We start from the raw sequence: 15,697 nt of genomic DNA, 5'->3' as shown, positions 1-15,697 counted from the left end.
TCATTCTGTAATATATTTGGGTAAACTGAGTAAATATCGACCCACAAAATATAAAATAAATCCATCCAGTCTTTTGTTTGTGCTCTGCATCAGTCTGACCACACAGAGAAAAAAGCTCAGTTTCAAATGTGCTCTCCTTGTGATGTCACAGTGGGATTTTGGCGCAATCCCCTGGATCATAAATGGGTTAATACAGGTGTTGTCATTTTAATTCTGTCCACTGGGGGCAGTGATGTGCGTACAATCTGCCACACTGAGGAGAAGAAGAAGAAGACGCTCATGCTAACCTGCGTGCTGGCAGACAACGAATCAACTTTTATAAATTATCACACGATACATTATTTTAACTGTTTGTTTTCTGACCCCTGCGTGTTGTCTGGTTTTACGTCAGACAGCCGGTGTTTACGTTAAAAAAAACGTTTGTTTTGTCTCCGGGTTAGCTTAGCTGTTAGCATCCCGTATAGCTGTGTGTGTTTGACGTTTCCGCAGCGCCGTGACGTCACAGAGAGGAACCACCACATGGTTTAGTTTCACGTCATTGTTTTTATCCCTTCATGTTGAATCAGCTCACCGCTGCTCTCCAGCTTCTCCCCCGTCTGCGCTCCTCCTCCTCCTCCTCCTCCTTCACCCGGGCCTGCAGCCGTCTCCTCCGGGGCAGGAGCGGGATGGAGCCCGCCGTGGTGAGGTGCCTCCCCGGGGAGTCCAAACTCACCATCTCCTTCCGTCTGGACGGCAGCAACAAACACATGCTGCGGGACCAGGACGAGGAGCTGGGTAAGGTCCTCTCCCGGATCTCCAACAACCTCTCCAAGAGTCAAGAGAAGGCGAAGAAGAAGAAGAAGAAGGGGCAGCAGCAGCCGTGTGAGCCCCCGGAGCCCCCCGTGGTGCAGCTGTACCAGGAGGACGGACAGGTGGTGGCCCACACGGTGCTGAACTCGGAGGCGTGGCGGGACGGAGCCGTGCTGCAGGTGGGAGACGTGAAATACTCGGTGCTGAGAAACGCGCCCACCTTCACCCACGCGGAGCTGCCGGGGTCCCTGCTGGCCGGGTTCCCCGTCTGCCCGAACCTGGAGCTGGAGTTTGGGAACCTGCAGGACTGCGAGTTCACCTGGTATAAAGAAAGTAACACCTCAAACACAAGGTGAGTACAGTCAGATCCTTTAGTTATTCTTTTTTTTCTCTTTAATGCATCATAATTATTATTATTTTTATTATAGGAAAAACAATGGTCAAGCTAAAGTGTCTCATTTGGGGATTAGGAAGTATTTATTTATTTATTTATATAGCACTTTTCGCAGGCAGGGGCCACAAAGTGCTTCACAAACAGGGTTAAAACATCACAAGTAATATACAGACAGTACAAAAATCATAGCAGCTCTAAAAGAGACTAATTAAAAGCCTGGACAAATAAAAACGTCTTCAGTTGACTCTTGAAAGTGTCAACTGAATTAATTGAGCGCAAGGATGATGGAAGTTCATTCCAGAGGCTCGGAGCAACGACCTGGAAAGACCGGTCACCTCTAGTGTGATAATGAGCTCGAGGGACCTTCATCAGGTTCTGATCCATAGACCTCAGCGCTCGCATAGGGGCGTAAGGCTGGATCAGCTCACCTAAGGTAAGAGGGAGCCTGACCATGTAGGCCAGAACCGTCAGTTCCAGTGAGGATGTTTAAAGGTGAACAGACCAACGAGAGGTTAACTGATGCATCTGTTTGACCTCCAGATGTTTCATGACACCATCAGAGATCAGATTGTTTCAGTTTATAAAATGTCATTTGATTGTTTCAGAGGAGGAGACGACCTGTAACCAACCAACCAACCAACCAATGGGTCGTCACCTTTAACTTCTCTTCTTGTCTCAGCTTTGAAGCTGCTGCAGAAGCTCCAGGTGAGGACGGCGGCTGGACCCAAGTAGGACGCGGGAGAGTCCACGTCCCGTCCAATCAGGACATCGGCTTCAGACTCAAACTGCGCTGCACGCCTAAAGACGGCGAGCGCAGCGGGCAGGTGAAGGAGCTGATCGCCGCGGGTGCGGTGGAGGCGGGGCCGGGAGTGTGCACGTTCGACAACAGGCACGCGTACACGAGCAGAGAGGCGGCGTGGCCGTCTGTGAGAGTGATGACGTACAACGTCCTCGCTGACGTCTACGCACAGACCGAGTTATCCAAGACGGTGCTCTACCCGTACTGCGCTCCGTACGCCCTGCAGCTGGACTACAGGCTCAACCTGATCAAGAAGGAGCTGGCCGGATACAACGCCGACATCATCTGTCTGCAGGAGGTCGACAAAGGTGACATTTAACTCATCGAATCAGCAACAATGTGAATGACTTGATTTTTTTTTTTTTAAACATAAAAGCTAAACGCTCTCTGTGTCCAGATTTCCAATGTGAGGAAACGTTTCTGTATTTATAGTTTCACCTGCTGATTCCCTTTTTTAAGGTTTTTACAACGAGGATCTCATCACTCTGAGACATCTGTGCGAATCTGCAGGAAAAAAAACAGCTCACAGATTCAAATAAAATAAGCGGGATAATTAAAAAAACAAGAAGGGAGGAAGGTTGACGTACTGAGAAGTGGGAAAAAACAGTTTTTCTCCACAACCAAATGCTTTAAAAAAAAAAACAAGTCAAGGTTTGATCCACCAGTTTTTGTTCTCTTCCTTCTTTTTTTATCACACCACATCTTTATGGAGAGGCTAAAAATGTTTAGACAACTTTTTTTCACGCAGAAATAAAAACATGATTTACTTCTAAAAAGCAGTGACGAGATGAGCCCTCCAAAAGTTCCTCTCAGAAACACTGAATGTAATAAATGATCTGTTGGTCTCAGTGAGGACTGAACATCCACGTCATGTTTTCTTCTTCCTGTAAAAACATGCACGGTCATCACTTTTTGTGTTTTGACATGCTCACTTTGTTGATTCTTCTGTCTGACCCGTCCTGCGTCCTCTGGACTCTTCAGGTGTGTTCACAGACAGCCTGACTCCGACGCTCGACGCCTTCGGCCTGGACGGCGTGTTCAGGGTGAAAGACAAGCAGCACGAGGGACTCGCCACTTTCTACCGAAGGTCAGCTCTGCAGCATTTACAGTCACAGGACATTTTATTCTGTGTGTCCCTCCATGTTTGTCCAACGTCAGGTTGGCTTCGTACATTTTAAAGAAACTGTCACGCTCAAAACAAAACTCATTTTAAAGCTCCCTGAACATCAGTATTTAGTTGGTATGATGGTAAACTTTTATAATCCAGGATTAAGTTTGGGGACATTGAAGCTTACGTCATGTTGTCTTTTTTTTTTTTTTCAGGTCGAAGTTTAAGCTCCTGAGCCGACATGACATCCTGCTGAGTGAAGCGCTGTCCGGTGAGTCCGTCCACTCGGAGCTGCTGGAGAGACTGTCTGTGAACGGCGCTCTGAAGGAGAAGACGCTGCAGAGGTCCACCACGCTGCAGGTACCGCTCTTCACAGAGAGGGCCAAGACCAGATCCTCCAAATGGACTTTTTTTTAAATCCAAGTTGGTCATTTAAGTGTTGACTCATGACCCTCACAGCTATAAGTTTTCCGGGCGGGGGCGGGGCCAGGGTGGGGGCGGGGTTAAAGATGTTGCATAAGAAGCAACGTGCTGCGATGGCATCGAGCGACAGTGAATCAGTATCGTCCCCACGTGCTCGTAGTGAATGTTCCTGAATGTTCCACTGTGCAGCAATTATTATTATTTTTTTAAGGAGTTTTGTTTGCATGTGTGTGATCAGAGCTTTAAACTACCTGCGACCGTCCTCCTCGTCATTTTTTCTACCTTTCTGCTCGTGTAACCATCCGACCTTAAAGGTGCGAGCTCGACACGCCGCCGGGTCGTTAGAATCGTCTCTTCACAAAGTGTACTGAACAGCTTCAGCTTGCGTTTGTGACCTGGGACTTGTTTCTGTGCAGGTCAGCGTGCTCGAGGACTTGCATAAAGAAAGGAAGGTGTGTGTGGCAAACACACACCTGTACTTCCATCCCAAAGGTAAAGCGACTCCTCCGTCTGTGTGAGAGCAAAGTGATGAATCGTAACCGCGAGTATTCCTAAGAACACAAAACAAACTTCTTTTCGTAGGAGGGAACGTCCGCCTGGTCCAGATGGGCGTGGCCCTGAAGCACCTGAGTCATGTGATCAGGGAGGTTGCGTCTGGAGCCCCTCTCATCTTTTGTGGTGACTTCAACTCCATCCCCAACTCAGGTGACATTTTATCTGACACTAACAGAAGCGGCGTCCGTCATCGTAGTCCAGTTTAGAATGATGTCATCAATTTTAAAAAGAGACAGACACCACTTCCTGTCCTGACGCTTGCCTGATGTTGTCTCTGTGCGTCTCGTCTCCCTGCGTGCTCCAGGCGTGTTCCAGCTGCTCAGTGAGGCCCAGGTTCCTCAGCAGCACGCAGACTGGAGCAGCTCGGGCCCGGAGGAGTCCTGCAGGATGGAGCTGCTCTCCGACTTCCCCCCGCTGCTGAGCGCCTGCGGCCAGCCCGCCTACACCAACTACGTCGGAGGGTTTCACGGCTGCCTGGATTATATCTTCATCCAGCCCGACAGCATGCAGGTACTGACTCTGATGATGATGATGACCTTATAGAAATTATCCCAAATTACCCGGGCGCCGCGTCTGTGCCCTGTCGAGCGCTAACACGCTAACTCGTGTCTGTGCAGGTGGAGCAGGTGATTCCTCTGCCCAGCCACCAGGAGGTCACCACCTACGAGGCGCTGCCCAGCGTGGCTCATCCCTCCGACCACATCGCTTTAATCTGTGACCTGCGTTGGGACCCCTGACCTCTGACCTCACACCATCTGGATTTACAGCACAAGAGGAAGCGGACCTTCGTTACTCCACGTTTTGGATCCAGTCTGAGCTGCGATCTCGTTTCCTGCTGGTTTACTGAATTAAAGAGAGAAGCAACATCTCACAACAAAGAAGCGTCTCGCGTCGAATTATCTCTGAACTGTTGTGAATGTGTTCAAACTGCATTTTTACAGCACCACCAATAATTCATGTCCATCACTGATATTCAGTGTAAATGTTGAATCAGCAAAAAGTCATACAAATAGTGTTTTTAAATACCTGCGTGGTGGTAAAAAAAAGTTTGTCACTCCTGTGTCCTGTGACAGAAACAAAGGGATACTTAAGAGACTCAAACATTTATCGGCTTCAGTATCTCAGTCTATGATTCTGAATTGAAAGGAAATATATCAATAAAGATATTTATTATTACTTTTTTTTTGCCTAATAAGTTTTTCACTTGCTTTTAATTACGAGTCAAAAATCAAGTCAACGGTATTAAAAGTGGAGAATTTTTATTTCAATCAACCAATTCATCACGAGTGTCGTCTCAAGACACTTTAAACATTGCAGGTAAAAGAACGACCCAAAGTGAATCCATCATGAGCTCTCTGCAGCGTTTAGAAAAGTTAAAGCGGAGAGGAAAAACTTCCTTTTAGGAGGCAGAAGTGATGAACAGTCAAACTGTGCCGGGTTTGAGAAAATGGGAGATACGAAGGGATGGAGACAATCGGGTATCCATGGCAACAGGTCGTCCCCACACGAGGATCCAGAGGAAACTCCTAACTTACATTACATGAAGATTGACAGATAAGATTTTAATTCAGATACTTCAAACATTGGTAGCAGTGCATTTAGTTTTTGTGAATGGACACAAAAAAATCACGTGACTGTTTCAAGGTCACATTTTAAAAAATGTGTTTGAAGCCCAGATTTTTTTAGATTTCTGTGGAGCAGAAATTTGGTCATAAATTAAGATATTAGAAATTGAGAGAATTTAAGAAGTCAAAAATAATTAGTGATATTTTAATAAAATTGGTTGGTTTTTTTTTTTCCATCTGTAATCAATGTTTTAGTTACGTTACGGTCTCCATGGAAACAGCGTCATGACAACAGAGATCAGCTCGTTATGTGTTTGAGGGCTTAAAGGGTTTTATTTTGTATTTCTTCGAAAAATATAAATCCGGTTCAGCAGCGTCCTGTCGACACGCTGTTTTTCTTCGATTGGTCAGAAGTGTCGAGGGGGCGGGGCCGTGATGTTTGGGACATACCGTTGTGTCACACGGCGGGGGTGCGAAAAATTATTCGACTGAAGTTTTGAGGAATAAATTGGACTGTCGTGACTTTTCAGGACATTTAAACCTTAAAAGAATTTTTAAGAAAGAAAAAAAAAACAATCTCACGTTGTTTTTGGATTGTTTAGTCGGATTTCTGATTTTCAGTAAGTAATTGAACACCCCTGAGTCAGTGACTGCAGCAAGCAGCCGATAGGAAAGTTTATCAGCGTTAGCGAGCAACGGACGGAAATCAGACCAGGTCGCCTTCAAAATAAAAGTGTCAACACCACTTTTTTATTGTTATGACTTAACTTATAAAGCTTCCTGAAGCAGAAATGGGTTATGAGCTGAAGGGAATAATTTTAATAAATAATAATGCCTCTCTCTCTGCTGCTGTTGTTTTCTGACCTTTTTGTAAAATTTAAATTAGTCACTAAATCAATAAATATGATCTCATGTTTGATGTGTTTTGTTTGTTTTTTTGTGTGTACAGTCAATTAAAAATTTAAATTTAAATCAGCGCAGGAATACACAGATGGTTTAACAGTCTTCGTCATGCTGTTTATGTGCTGTCTGACGTGTTTTCCTGTTGTTCCTTTTCATTATATTCTTCTTAATTAATAACAGCTGAAAATGTTTACGTGTCAACAGGTAATTGTGTCCACCCAGTCTCCTTATTGTGATTCATCTATATTTTACTGTTCCAGGTCGTAATGTTGGTCCATTAACTACTTGTTTTCTTCTTGTTCTTATTATATTTATGTTGTATTTTGTTGATATAGAGCACTTCTGGACCTTTGTAAATAATAGCCTTTAATTACTTGCTGATATTTTTAGTTAATTATTAATATTTTATGTTTACATTTAAGAGCACAGTCTACTGAAAAAAATCCTCGGGTGTTAAACATACCTGGCCAATAAAGCTGATTCTGTATCTGAAAAGTGCTTTGTAAAGAAATGTTACTCACCTGAATCAAACTTAATTGTGCTTTTATTTTGAAACCAATAACCGGATGTTGTATAAGTCGTCTTGTCTGACTTGACGCAGAGCGGCCGGACAGGAAACCAAACACGGAATTAGGATTTGAACGGTCTTACGTGTCATTCCCAGAGTTTCAATAGAGTCAGAAATCCCCTCCTGGAGCCGTCAGGAGAAACTTCTCTCTGTAAGTTTAATTTATTTATCTTTACTCACTCACAGCCTAAAGAAAAAAGTTTGTATTAGTATCAGTATTTTATTAATTAAAGCTGAAACGAGTTAGCTCCAATCTCTGCTGGTTCATTGTGTCAGAAAACATAAACACAGTTTGTTCTTTATTTCTCTTTGAGCAGCTTTAATCATGTCAGCATTTATTTTATAAAGTATCTCATTTAAAGTAATGCTGCTTCTGCTGCACGTGCTTTAATGTGCACGAGATGTATTACCTGTTTGTGTGTGTGTGGGTGTGTGTGTGTGTGGGTGTGTGTGTGTGTGTGTGTGTGTTTGCAACAGTACACACAACTTTATTAAAACAGGTGTAATTACAAAACATCCCAACCAGACCTCTGACACCGTGACGGACAGGAAGGAGATTTTCTGTTTTATTTTCTTTAAGCTTCCGGTCTGAGATTTTTTTTTATTTGTTTATTTTAATAAATAAGATTTTCAAACACTCAGATTTTCTGGCAGATTTTCAAACTTTCAGATACTTCTGGCTGATTCAGGTTAAACCAGTTTGACAGCTTTCTGATTCAAAGAAAGGATGGAAGCTCTTATTTTGATAGTCTTTGTTTGGGGACGCGGTTTGTCTTGATGCTCAGGCTGTGAACATTCACTTTGTAATATAATAATAATAATAATAACTTTATGTTTTATATTTGTAGGAGCTACAGATTAAACTACTTCACAGGGATAAATAAAACAAATGTTTGGTTGTGAGTGTTTTATCTCAGCAACAGCAATGTATTATACATCAATATGATTGATAAAGGAATTTAATAATATTAATAGTAAGAATGCATTTTATTTAAAAGGAGCCTGTCACTGAAGGTCACGATAACAACACATCCATAGACTGACGATTTGAAATGTATTTACAGGATGTATGAAATCAGTGTGTGTGTGTGTGTGTGTGTGTGTGTGTGTGTGTGTGTGTGTGTGTGTGTGTGTGTGTGTGTGTGTGTGTGTGTGTGTGTGTGTGTGTGTGTGTGTGTGTGTGTGTGTGTGTGTGTGTGTGTGTGTGTGTGTGTGTGTGTGTGTGTTGATGTGCAGGACTGAAAAACAAAATGTGAGGATGATATGATGTAAATCTCAAAGTGATCCATCAAAGAATCTGAAATGTTTGATTTGCTTCCTTCCTCGGTCACTGTCTCCTCTCAGGCCGGTCGCTGTCACGTCCTGGATGAGCTGTCGTCACCCTGGTAACGGTTGCTAGCAGCGAGAAGAAATGAAGGCTTTGATCCTGGTGGGGGGTTACGGGACCCGGCTGAGACCGCTCACCCTGAGCGTCCCCAAACCGCTGGTGGATTTCTGCAACAAACCCATCCTGCTGCACCAGGTGGAGGCTCTGGTCAAGGTGCGAAGTTCTCCAGTCAAACAGAGCAGACTAAACAGCGCGGCGTCCTCACTGCTCACACACACGTTTCTGTTTTGTGTGCACAGGCCGGGGTGACTCACGTGGTGCTGGCGGTGAGCTACATGTCCGAGCTGCTGGAGAGAGAGATGAGAGTCCAGGAGGAGAGGGTGCGTAAAACAAGCTACTCCACCTCTGATCAGGATTTGTTTACATCTGAGGATCCTGATTCGCTGCTCAGCTATTCATCCTGCAGCCCCCCAGAGAAAAAAAAAAAAAAAAAAAAGATAACATTTAGGAAGTTTGCTGCTGATTTGAACTCTCAAAAACCGCTCTGGATGATGAGAATATTTTATTAACCTCATTTGTTTTTAAGCGCTCTGTCGCCGCCTGTGTGTCTGATCGACTTCAAGCTTTTCTGGCGTGCGGGTTCGGAGGCTGATGAAGTTCGTTTGAGAGCGTCCTGACGTCTGTCGTCTCCCACGGATTTAAATCTTTTAAGATTTTTAAAATGGTCCGGTGTTAAGCCAGCCATAGGCTTTCAGAAGAAACTTACTTATTCGCTCTTTTAATTATTTTTTGATGCATTTTTTTTTTTTTACATTTTTCTATTTCTAACTAATTGAATTTTGCAGCGTGTGATTTTCTTCTGCCATCCTGCTGTAACACTGTGAATTTCTCCATTTGAGAGATGAATGAAGGATTATCTTAGTTATTACTAGAAATCTGATCTTCTCAAACCTCGAGGCAGATTCTGAATGAGCCATCTATTCAGATCCTTCTGTGATAAAACAAAAAGAAACTGTGTCTCTTTTAATGGTTTTTTCTTTTCTCCTCAGCTCGGGATTCGTATCTCTCTGTCTCATGAGATGGAGCCTCTGGGGACAGGTGAGTTCATCTTGGCTGCAGACCGTGAGTAAGCCGGACTCTAAGTCACTGAAATTAACATGTTTTTTTTTTTTTTTTTTGTGCAGCTGGTCCGCTGGCGTTGGCTCGAGAGCTGCTGAACATCGACAACGAGCCCTTCTTTGTCCTCAACTCGGACGTCATCTGTGATTTTCCCTTCAAAGACCTGCTGCAGTTTCATAACAACCACGGCAAAGAGGGAACCATCGTGGTGAGAGAGAGAGAGAGGCCGTACACACTGTGTTTATCCTGAGTTATTCTGTGCAGATGAGAGATAACCTGCAGGGAAAGTGAGAGACAGAAGAACAGAGGGACGTCTTTAAAGCGTCAGTCCATCGAGAAACGGGAAATAAACCAATCAACAGATGATCCAGACAGCCGCAGAGGAAAGACGAGGAAAGATCGTTTTACTCGGACTTAAAGTTGAAGAGAAAAATGAAACGGAAAAGTGGCGTGAAAAAAATCCTTCTCGGGATTATGCGTTCATAATTCTGTGGGAAAAAATGAAACTGGATTTAGAAACGGAAAATTTATGAATCAAAAGTTTGTACCTGAAAAGACATTTAAATTCTTTCAGTAAAAAAAAAAAAAAAAAAAAAAGAAAGCTGAATTGCAAAGTATAAGTTTGTCATGTTTACAGATTGTTGCAGAGCTGGCTAAACACTGAAGCTTCAGTGTCATGGCAACCTGCGTGAGCATCCACTCTGGAGAGGAGGGGCGGGACAGCTCTGTGCAGTGTTTAAAATGTGAACTGCAGTACCCATTTTCAACAGCAGGGGTCAAAATTACATACTGCTCCTTTAATATGGAGGGTTCCTTATCAAGTCTCCATTTTTATATTTAATATTTTAATGTTTCTCCAACGTTTATTAGAGAACGATTCTGAGCTCCGTCAGTCAAACCTGAAAAATAAAAACACTGATCTGTTATATTCAAAGCTTCTGTTTGTGTGTGTGTGTGTGTGTGTGTGAAGGTCACACGGGTGGAGGAGCCCTCTAAGTACGGCGTGGTCGTGTTTGAGCCGGACAGCGGCCTGATAAATCGCTTCGTCGAGAAGCCGCAGGTGTTCGTGTCCAACAAGATCAACGCCGGCATCTACATCTTCAATCCCAGCATGCTCGGCAGGATCCAGGTGAGGCGTCTCCCCTCTCGCACACGTGAACACGCAGGAAGCATCAATCAGTCTGCAGACCGATGGTCGAGCGGGACGATATGTTCGTGACTTTTTGTGTCTGTGCAGCTGAGACCAACGTCCATCGAGAAAGAGATTTTCCCCGTGATGGCGCAGGAGGGTCATCTGTACGCCATGGAGCTGCAAGGTGACTTTTATCTGTCCGTCTGTTCGCTGACAATTAACTCAAAAAGAAACATCAATCAATAGGCTGCAGTACCCATTTTAAAAGCTAGGTGTCACACTTACATATTGCTCATTTTAAGTGATGGAATTTGTAAAGCATGTGTTTGTGGGAAGTTGATCCGTTTGCTCGCTCTGGCCTCGCAGCTCAAAGCGCCACCAGACGTAAGTGTTTGGGTTTTTTTCCTTCACGTCTAAACGTGTCGTCTCAGGGAGGAACGGTTCGTCGAGCAGCACCGTGACTTTTAAAAGCCGCCGTAGAGAGGTCAAATCAGGACTGAACGGGGGTTAATAATCAGAGCGGTGCTGCACGTCTTACACGCTCGTTCCTCTCTGGGAGCGACCAGAGAACCTCCCTCCTGTCCCGTAGCTTAAAAACCCATCCTGACTCCGGACGTAGTTTTCCTTTTTAGAAAACCGAGACGACGATCCTGAGGTGGACAAAATACACAACTTAGCAACTTTACTCAGAAGTGTAGAAAGTCTTTAAACACACACGGGAACGCTGCTCAGTCCAGTTTATACTTGGGTTAAAGTAAAGGAGTGCTTCCTTTCATAAATACCAAAGTACTCATTTTGAAATGAATCTTAATTCAGCTCCTTTATGTTGATTCAGATAACTTTTTTTTTTTTTTTTTAACTCACATGCTACAGATTTACAGACGTGCAGCTCTACAATAAAAGAATCAGTAACAAGAACAACCCAAAAGTAGCTGATGAGCCGGTTGGAAAATTTCATCCAGGCTTTAAAGGAAGAGAAAAAATGTTTATTTTCAAACATGGTACGAAAGATTTGATCGTCCATCATCGTTCTCTTCATCGTTTCACCTAAATGAGCCGTCTGATCTGGAAAAAGACACACGCAGAACTACACAGACGTGGTTTTACGTCTTTGGTGTCTGATTTTATAAAAGAAAGGAAACATTCATCGGATGACTTCTGAGCAAAGGTGGCGAGGAACGAGAACGTTCGTAGAAATGTAGAGAAAAAGTAGCATGTCTGTGTTTTGATCGTAGTAAATGTCACAAGTAACAATACTCAGGTCTGTTTCTCTGCTGGCTGTCCGTCTGTTTCTGTCTGTCTGTCTGTCTGTCTCTCTCTCTCTCTCTCTCTCTCTCTCTCTCTCTCTCTCTCTCTCTCTCTCTCTCCCTCTCTCTCTCCCTCTCCCTCTCTCTCTCTCTGCAGGCTTCTGGATGGACATCGGTCAGCCTAAAGACTTCCTGACGGGGATGTGCATGTACCTTCAGTCTGTACGACAACATGCTCCTGAGAGGTTGCGCACAGGGCCCGGTTTCCTCGGCAACGTTCTCGTGGTGAGTCGCAGCAACGTTGCTGATTTTTTTTCGTGTCAGATCGTCGCTGTTCGATAACTAACTCCATCCTCGCTTCGCCCTCTGCAGGATCCGACGGCGAAGATCGGAGAGAACTGCTCCATCGGGCCGAACGTCACCATCGGCGCGGGCGTGGTGATAGAGGACGGCGTGAGGATAAAACGCTGCACGGTGCTGAAAGGAGCGCGGGTTCGATCGCACTCCTGGCTGGAGAGCTGCATCGTGGGATGGAGCTCCTCTGTGGGCCAGTGGGTGAGTTAAAAAAAAAAGATGGACGCCTCCTCCTGTTGTACAAAAGTGAAGCCAAAACGAGTGCTGACAGATTGTGCAGGATCGACTGATCGACTGTTGTCAGGTGTGATGATGACGACTTGTCTCTGGTTTTTTTTCTGCATCATCAGGTTCGTATGGAGAACGTGACGGTGTTGGGAGAGGACGTGATCGTGAATGACGAGCTCTACCTGAACGGTGCAAACGTCCTGCCTCACAAATCCATCAACGACTCGGTCCCAGAGCCACGAATCATTATGTAGCACGGGGGAAGGTGGGGAAGGTGGGGGGGGAGGACAGAGAAACACCCAGCGCCTTTTTTTTTTTTTTTTTTACGAACTCGACCGAACACCCAAACTGTGCCCGAGAGAGTAGGAGACACAAACAGGCGGGTGACGTCGTTTTTTTAGCCCTGCTTGGCTGCATCTTCCATCAATAAGCAAAACATTAAATGCTAATGTTCTGAATGTGGCAGACAGTAAATGTCTTAGGTAAACACTGCTTTAATAAGAGAGAGGAGGAGGAGGAGGGGGCTGATATACCTGGGCTGGTGCGGGATCAGAGGGCTGTTCGACTCACTATGCATTTACAGCTCATGGAGGGAGTCACACTAAATCAAGTCAAGTCGAGTTTCAAAGACTGGAAGACAATGAACTGACTTGTAAAACAAAAAGCTGTGATAACTGAAGCTGCATTTAATGACGTATTATGGCCTCTTGGGAGGAGGAGGGGGGGCAGCAGAGAGCTGAAAACAGAACATCTAATATGAACTGTTTCTGTTGTGATTGTTTAAAGGTCGCATATTCTGCATAATACAAGTTACCATGTTCCTCTAACATGTGTCTCTAGTCTGTCTACAAACCCCCCAATGATCTCTGTCTTCTGCCTGCTCCGCTTTTCAGAAAATGTGTGCTCAAACAGGCCGTTTTGGAGGTGTTCCCTTCATGACATCACAAAGGGCAGTAGCCCCTCCCCCAGGTGGGTGACACTCCCACAGCTAGGTGTTTGTTCTGCCCTCTGAGTCTGCCTTCTCACCGTAAACAATAGGACATGGAGCGAGAAAGCAGCGAGTACACCCGAGCCCTTCCAGAGAGGGGGCGTGGTCAGACACAGCTCATTTACATATTTAAAGCTACAGACACAGAAACAGCCTGTTCTGAGCAGGGCTGAAATAGAGGGGTTTATAGACATGATCAAATACAGGATCAGAGTGGATTTACAACAACACACTTCACATGTTGAACAGAAGCTCTGACACTACACTGAATATGTGACCTTTAGGCAAAGTCATGTTAGTTTACCTGTCCTGTAAAAACTCTCCTTCATGTTTGCGTCCATCTAATGAATGTAAGTGATTGATTTCTAGAAGAAAGAAGAAAATTAATTAGTGCGGCTTTAGCTAGTGATCGAATATGTCTCGACTATGTGAACTTTAAGGTTTTTTTTTCTTCCTTTAACATGCAACGTCTGCACTTCACGGCCAAGTTGGTCACTGCAAAACATGAACAAAATGTCCCGAGCAACAACATTTTTAATGTTCGATTATAGAAGTGGGAAGTTAATTTATTGTTCAAAGGGAACAAAGTTAAAGGTGGGGAATGCAATTCTGATCCTGCACATTTAAGGGCTGCTCAGTGTGTGCTGACTATGTTACTTACGTTGAGGATCTGTAAATAGGAAATAACGTGAATTAAAAACGAGCGACCGAACAGAAGTAGAGCCAGTCAGGAAAAGGGACCGTTTGTGCACTGCAGGCTACTTAAACACTCTACTTTTGTCGTCCAATCACATTTCCTCGGGGTTTGGACGTTTGCAAAACAGAACAGTCTGAACGGAGAGTGAAAGAAATTCATCTTCCAAATCAACAAACGGCAGCATTCGGCGTATTTACAATATCTAAGAAATGACATCTGCACATCGGTGTTATTAGAAACCTGATTTGCAGACGTGTCTCTCTACCTCAACTCTACTTTCACCTCAAGTTGCTTGTTTGACTGCAAAGAGAAGATCAGCTGACATAAGTGGAAGATTTTTCTCGTCATCAAAAAAGCTTGAGAGGAAGCGCTCGTCCCTCCTGGTTCAACCTGGTCTGAATCAAAACGTTTCAGTGGGCAATATAGACGGTGTCACCTCCTCTGCAGCCACGTAAGAGACATCAACGCAGCTTTTGCATCTTCATGACACGGCAAAAGGACGTACAGTACAGTATGTAGATTTGAAAGGAGCTGCATCGCTGGTTAAAAATCTGACTTTAGATCTGTAGCGTTGTTTCTTTTCCAAACGTTAGATAGTGCACATTTGGGTTTGTGTTGTTTTAAAACATATTGAAGAATGAAGTGTTGAACGTTTTCACAAGCGTAGCCACGTAGCCGTTACTTCCTCCCCGTCATGTCCCAGTTCACACCGTGACATTAATGGTGTAACAGCACTTAGCATGACGTCGTCTTTCACTTTCTGGAGTTTTATTGTGAGTGTTGTGTCACTTTGCAAATGTGCACACATGAATCTGTGGAGGAGGACTGAAGGCCGGGGTGTAACAAAGTCATTAACACACTGCAGGATTCAACACCCCACCTTTACACTGATTAAAAAAAACTAAAAAAAACTGAGGTGTGAAGAAGTAGTAAAAACAAACCTTTAAAAGTTGAACACTTCTGGAACTTTATTTTCTCATCTCAGTCGTTTAGCTACAGATGCATCTTTTACATTTGACTTGTTACTGACCAGGAAAACTATTAGCTGCTGATGAAATAGCAGCTCCACGTTGTTATGCAGTAAGTGATAAACAGTATTTAGCACTCTGGACATGTTTCAGCTCTGGTTGAGTGAATGAAGTGAACTCTTGTAATTAAGTCTTTTTTTTTTTTTTTTAAAGACAATAATATAATCTACTGACCACGTGTGTGTTGTCTCATTTCTTACTTTGTCATTTAGAAACATCAAACCAGCATTTTAGCTTCACACCTGAGCTTTGTGTCAGATAGAAATGGCCGCCATGACACATCAAGCTTATGAAAATTAAAGGAGCAGAATGTAACACTGACACCTAGTGTTAAAAATGAGTATTGCAATCACAATTCGCAACATTATAGAAAGCTGTCTCCCCCCTCCTCTCTAGAGTGGATGTGCACAAAGGTTTCCGTCTTGCAGACACTGAAGCTTCAGTGTTTAGCCACCTCAGCTTTCTCCATTATT

At 44.1% G+C, this 15,697-nt stretch overlaps 2 protein-coding genes across 2 annotated transcripts; both read left to right on the top strand.

The window, feature by feature from the left end:
* Positions 1–178: 178 nt before the first annotated feature.
* Positions 179–5,244, top strand: pde12 (phosphodiesterase 12). The gene is made up of 8 exons (XM_079341651.1): positions 179–1,141; positions 1,863–2,290; positions 2,964–3,069; positions 3,306–3,450; positions 3,930–4,005; positions 4,096–4,218; positions 4,373–4,578; positions 4,686–5,244. The coding sequence occupies exons 1-8, from the start codon at positions 555–557 to the stop codon at positions 4,803–4,805; spliced, it is 1,791 nt and encodes a 596-aa protein (XP_079197777.1). The 5' UTR covers positions 179–554; the 3' UTR covers positions 4,806–5,244.
* Positions 5,245–5,967: 723 nt separating this feature from the next.
* gmppb (GDP-mannose pyrophosphorylase B) lies at positions 5,968–15,404 on the top strand. The gene is made up of 11 exons (XM_079341687.1): positions 5,968–6,348; positions 7,138–7,255; positions 8,449–8,644; positions 8,731–8,811; positions 9,481–9,529; positions 9,616–9,758; positions 10,521–10,679; positions 10,788–10,866; positions 12,087–12,214; positions 12,302–12,484; positions 12,634–15,404. The coding sequence occupies exons 3-11, from the start codon at positions 8,516–8,518 to the stop codon at positions 12,763–12,765; spliced, it is 1,083 nt and encodes a 360-aa protein (XP_079197813.1). The 5' UTR covers positions 5,968–6,348; positions 7,138–7,255; positions 8,449–8,515; the 3' UTR covers positions 12,766–15,404.
* Positions 15,405–15,697: the final 293 nt, after the last annotated feature.

This window comes from Symphodus melops, assembly GCF_947650265.1.
Source record: "Symphodus melops genome assembly, chromosome: 4".
NCBI classification, from domain to species: domain Eukaryota; kingdom Metazoa; phylum Chordata; class Actinopteri; order Labriformes; family Labridae; genus Symphodus; species Symphodus melops.
Note: the sequence above shows the minus strand (reverse complement) of the source record. Positions and strands in the feature narration are given on the sequence as shown.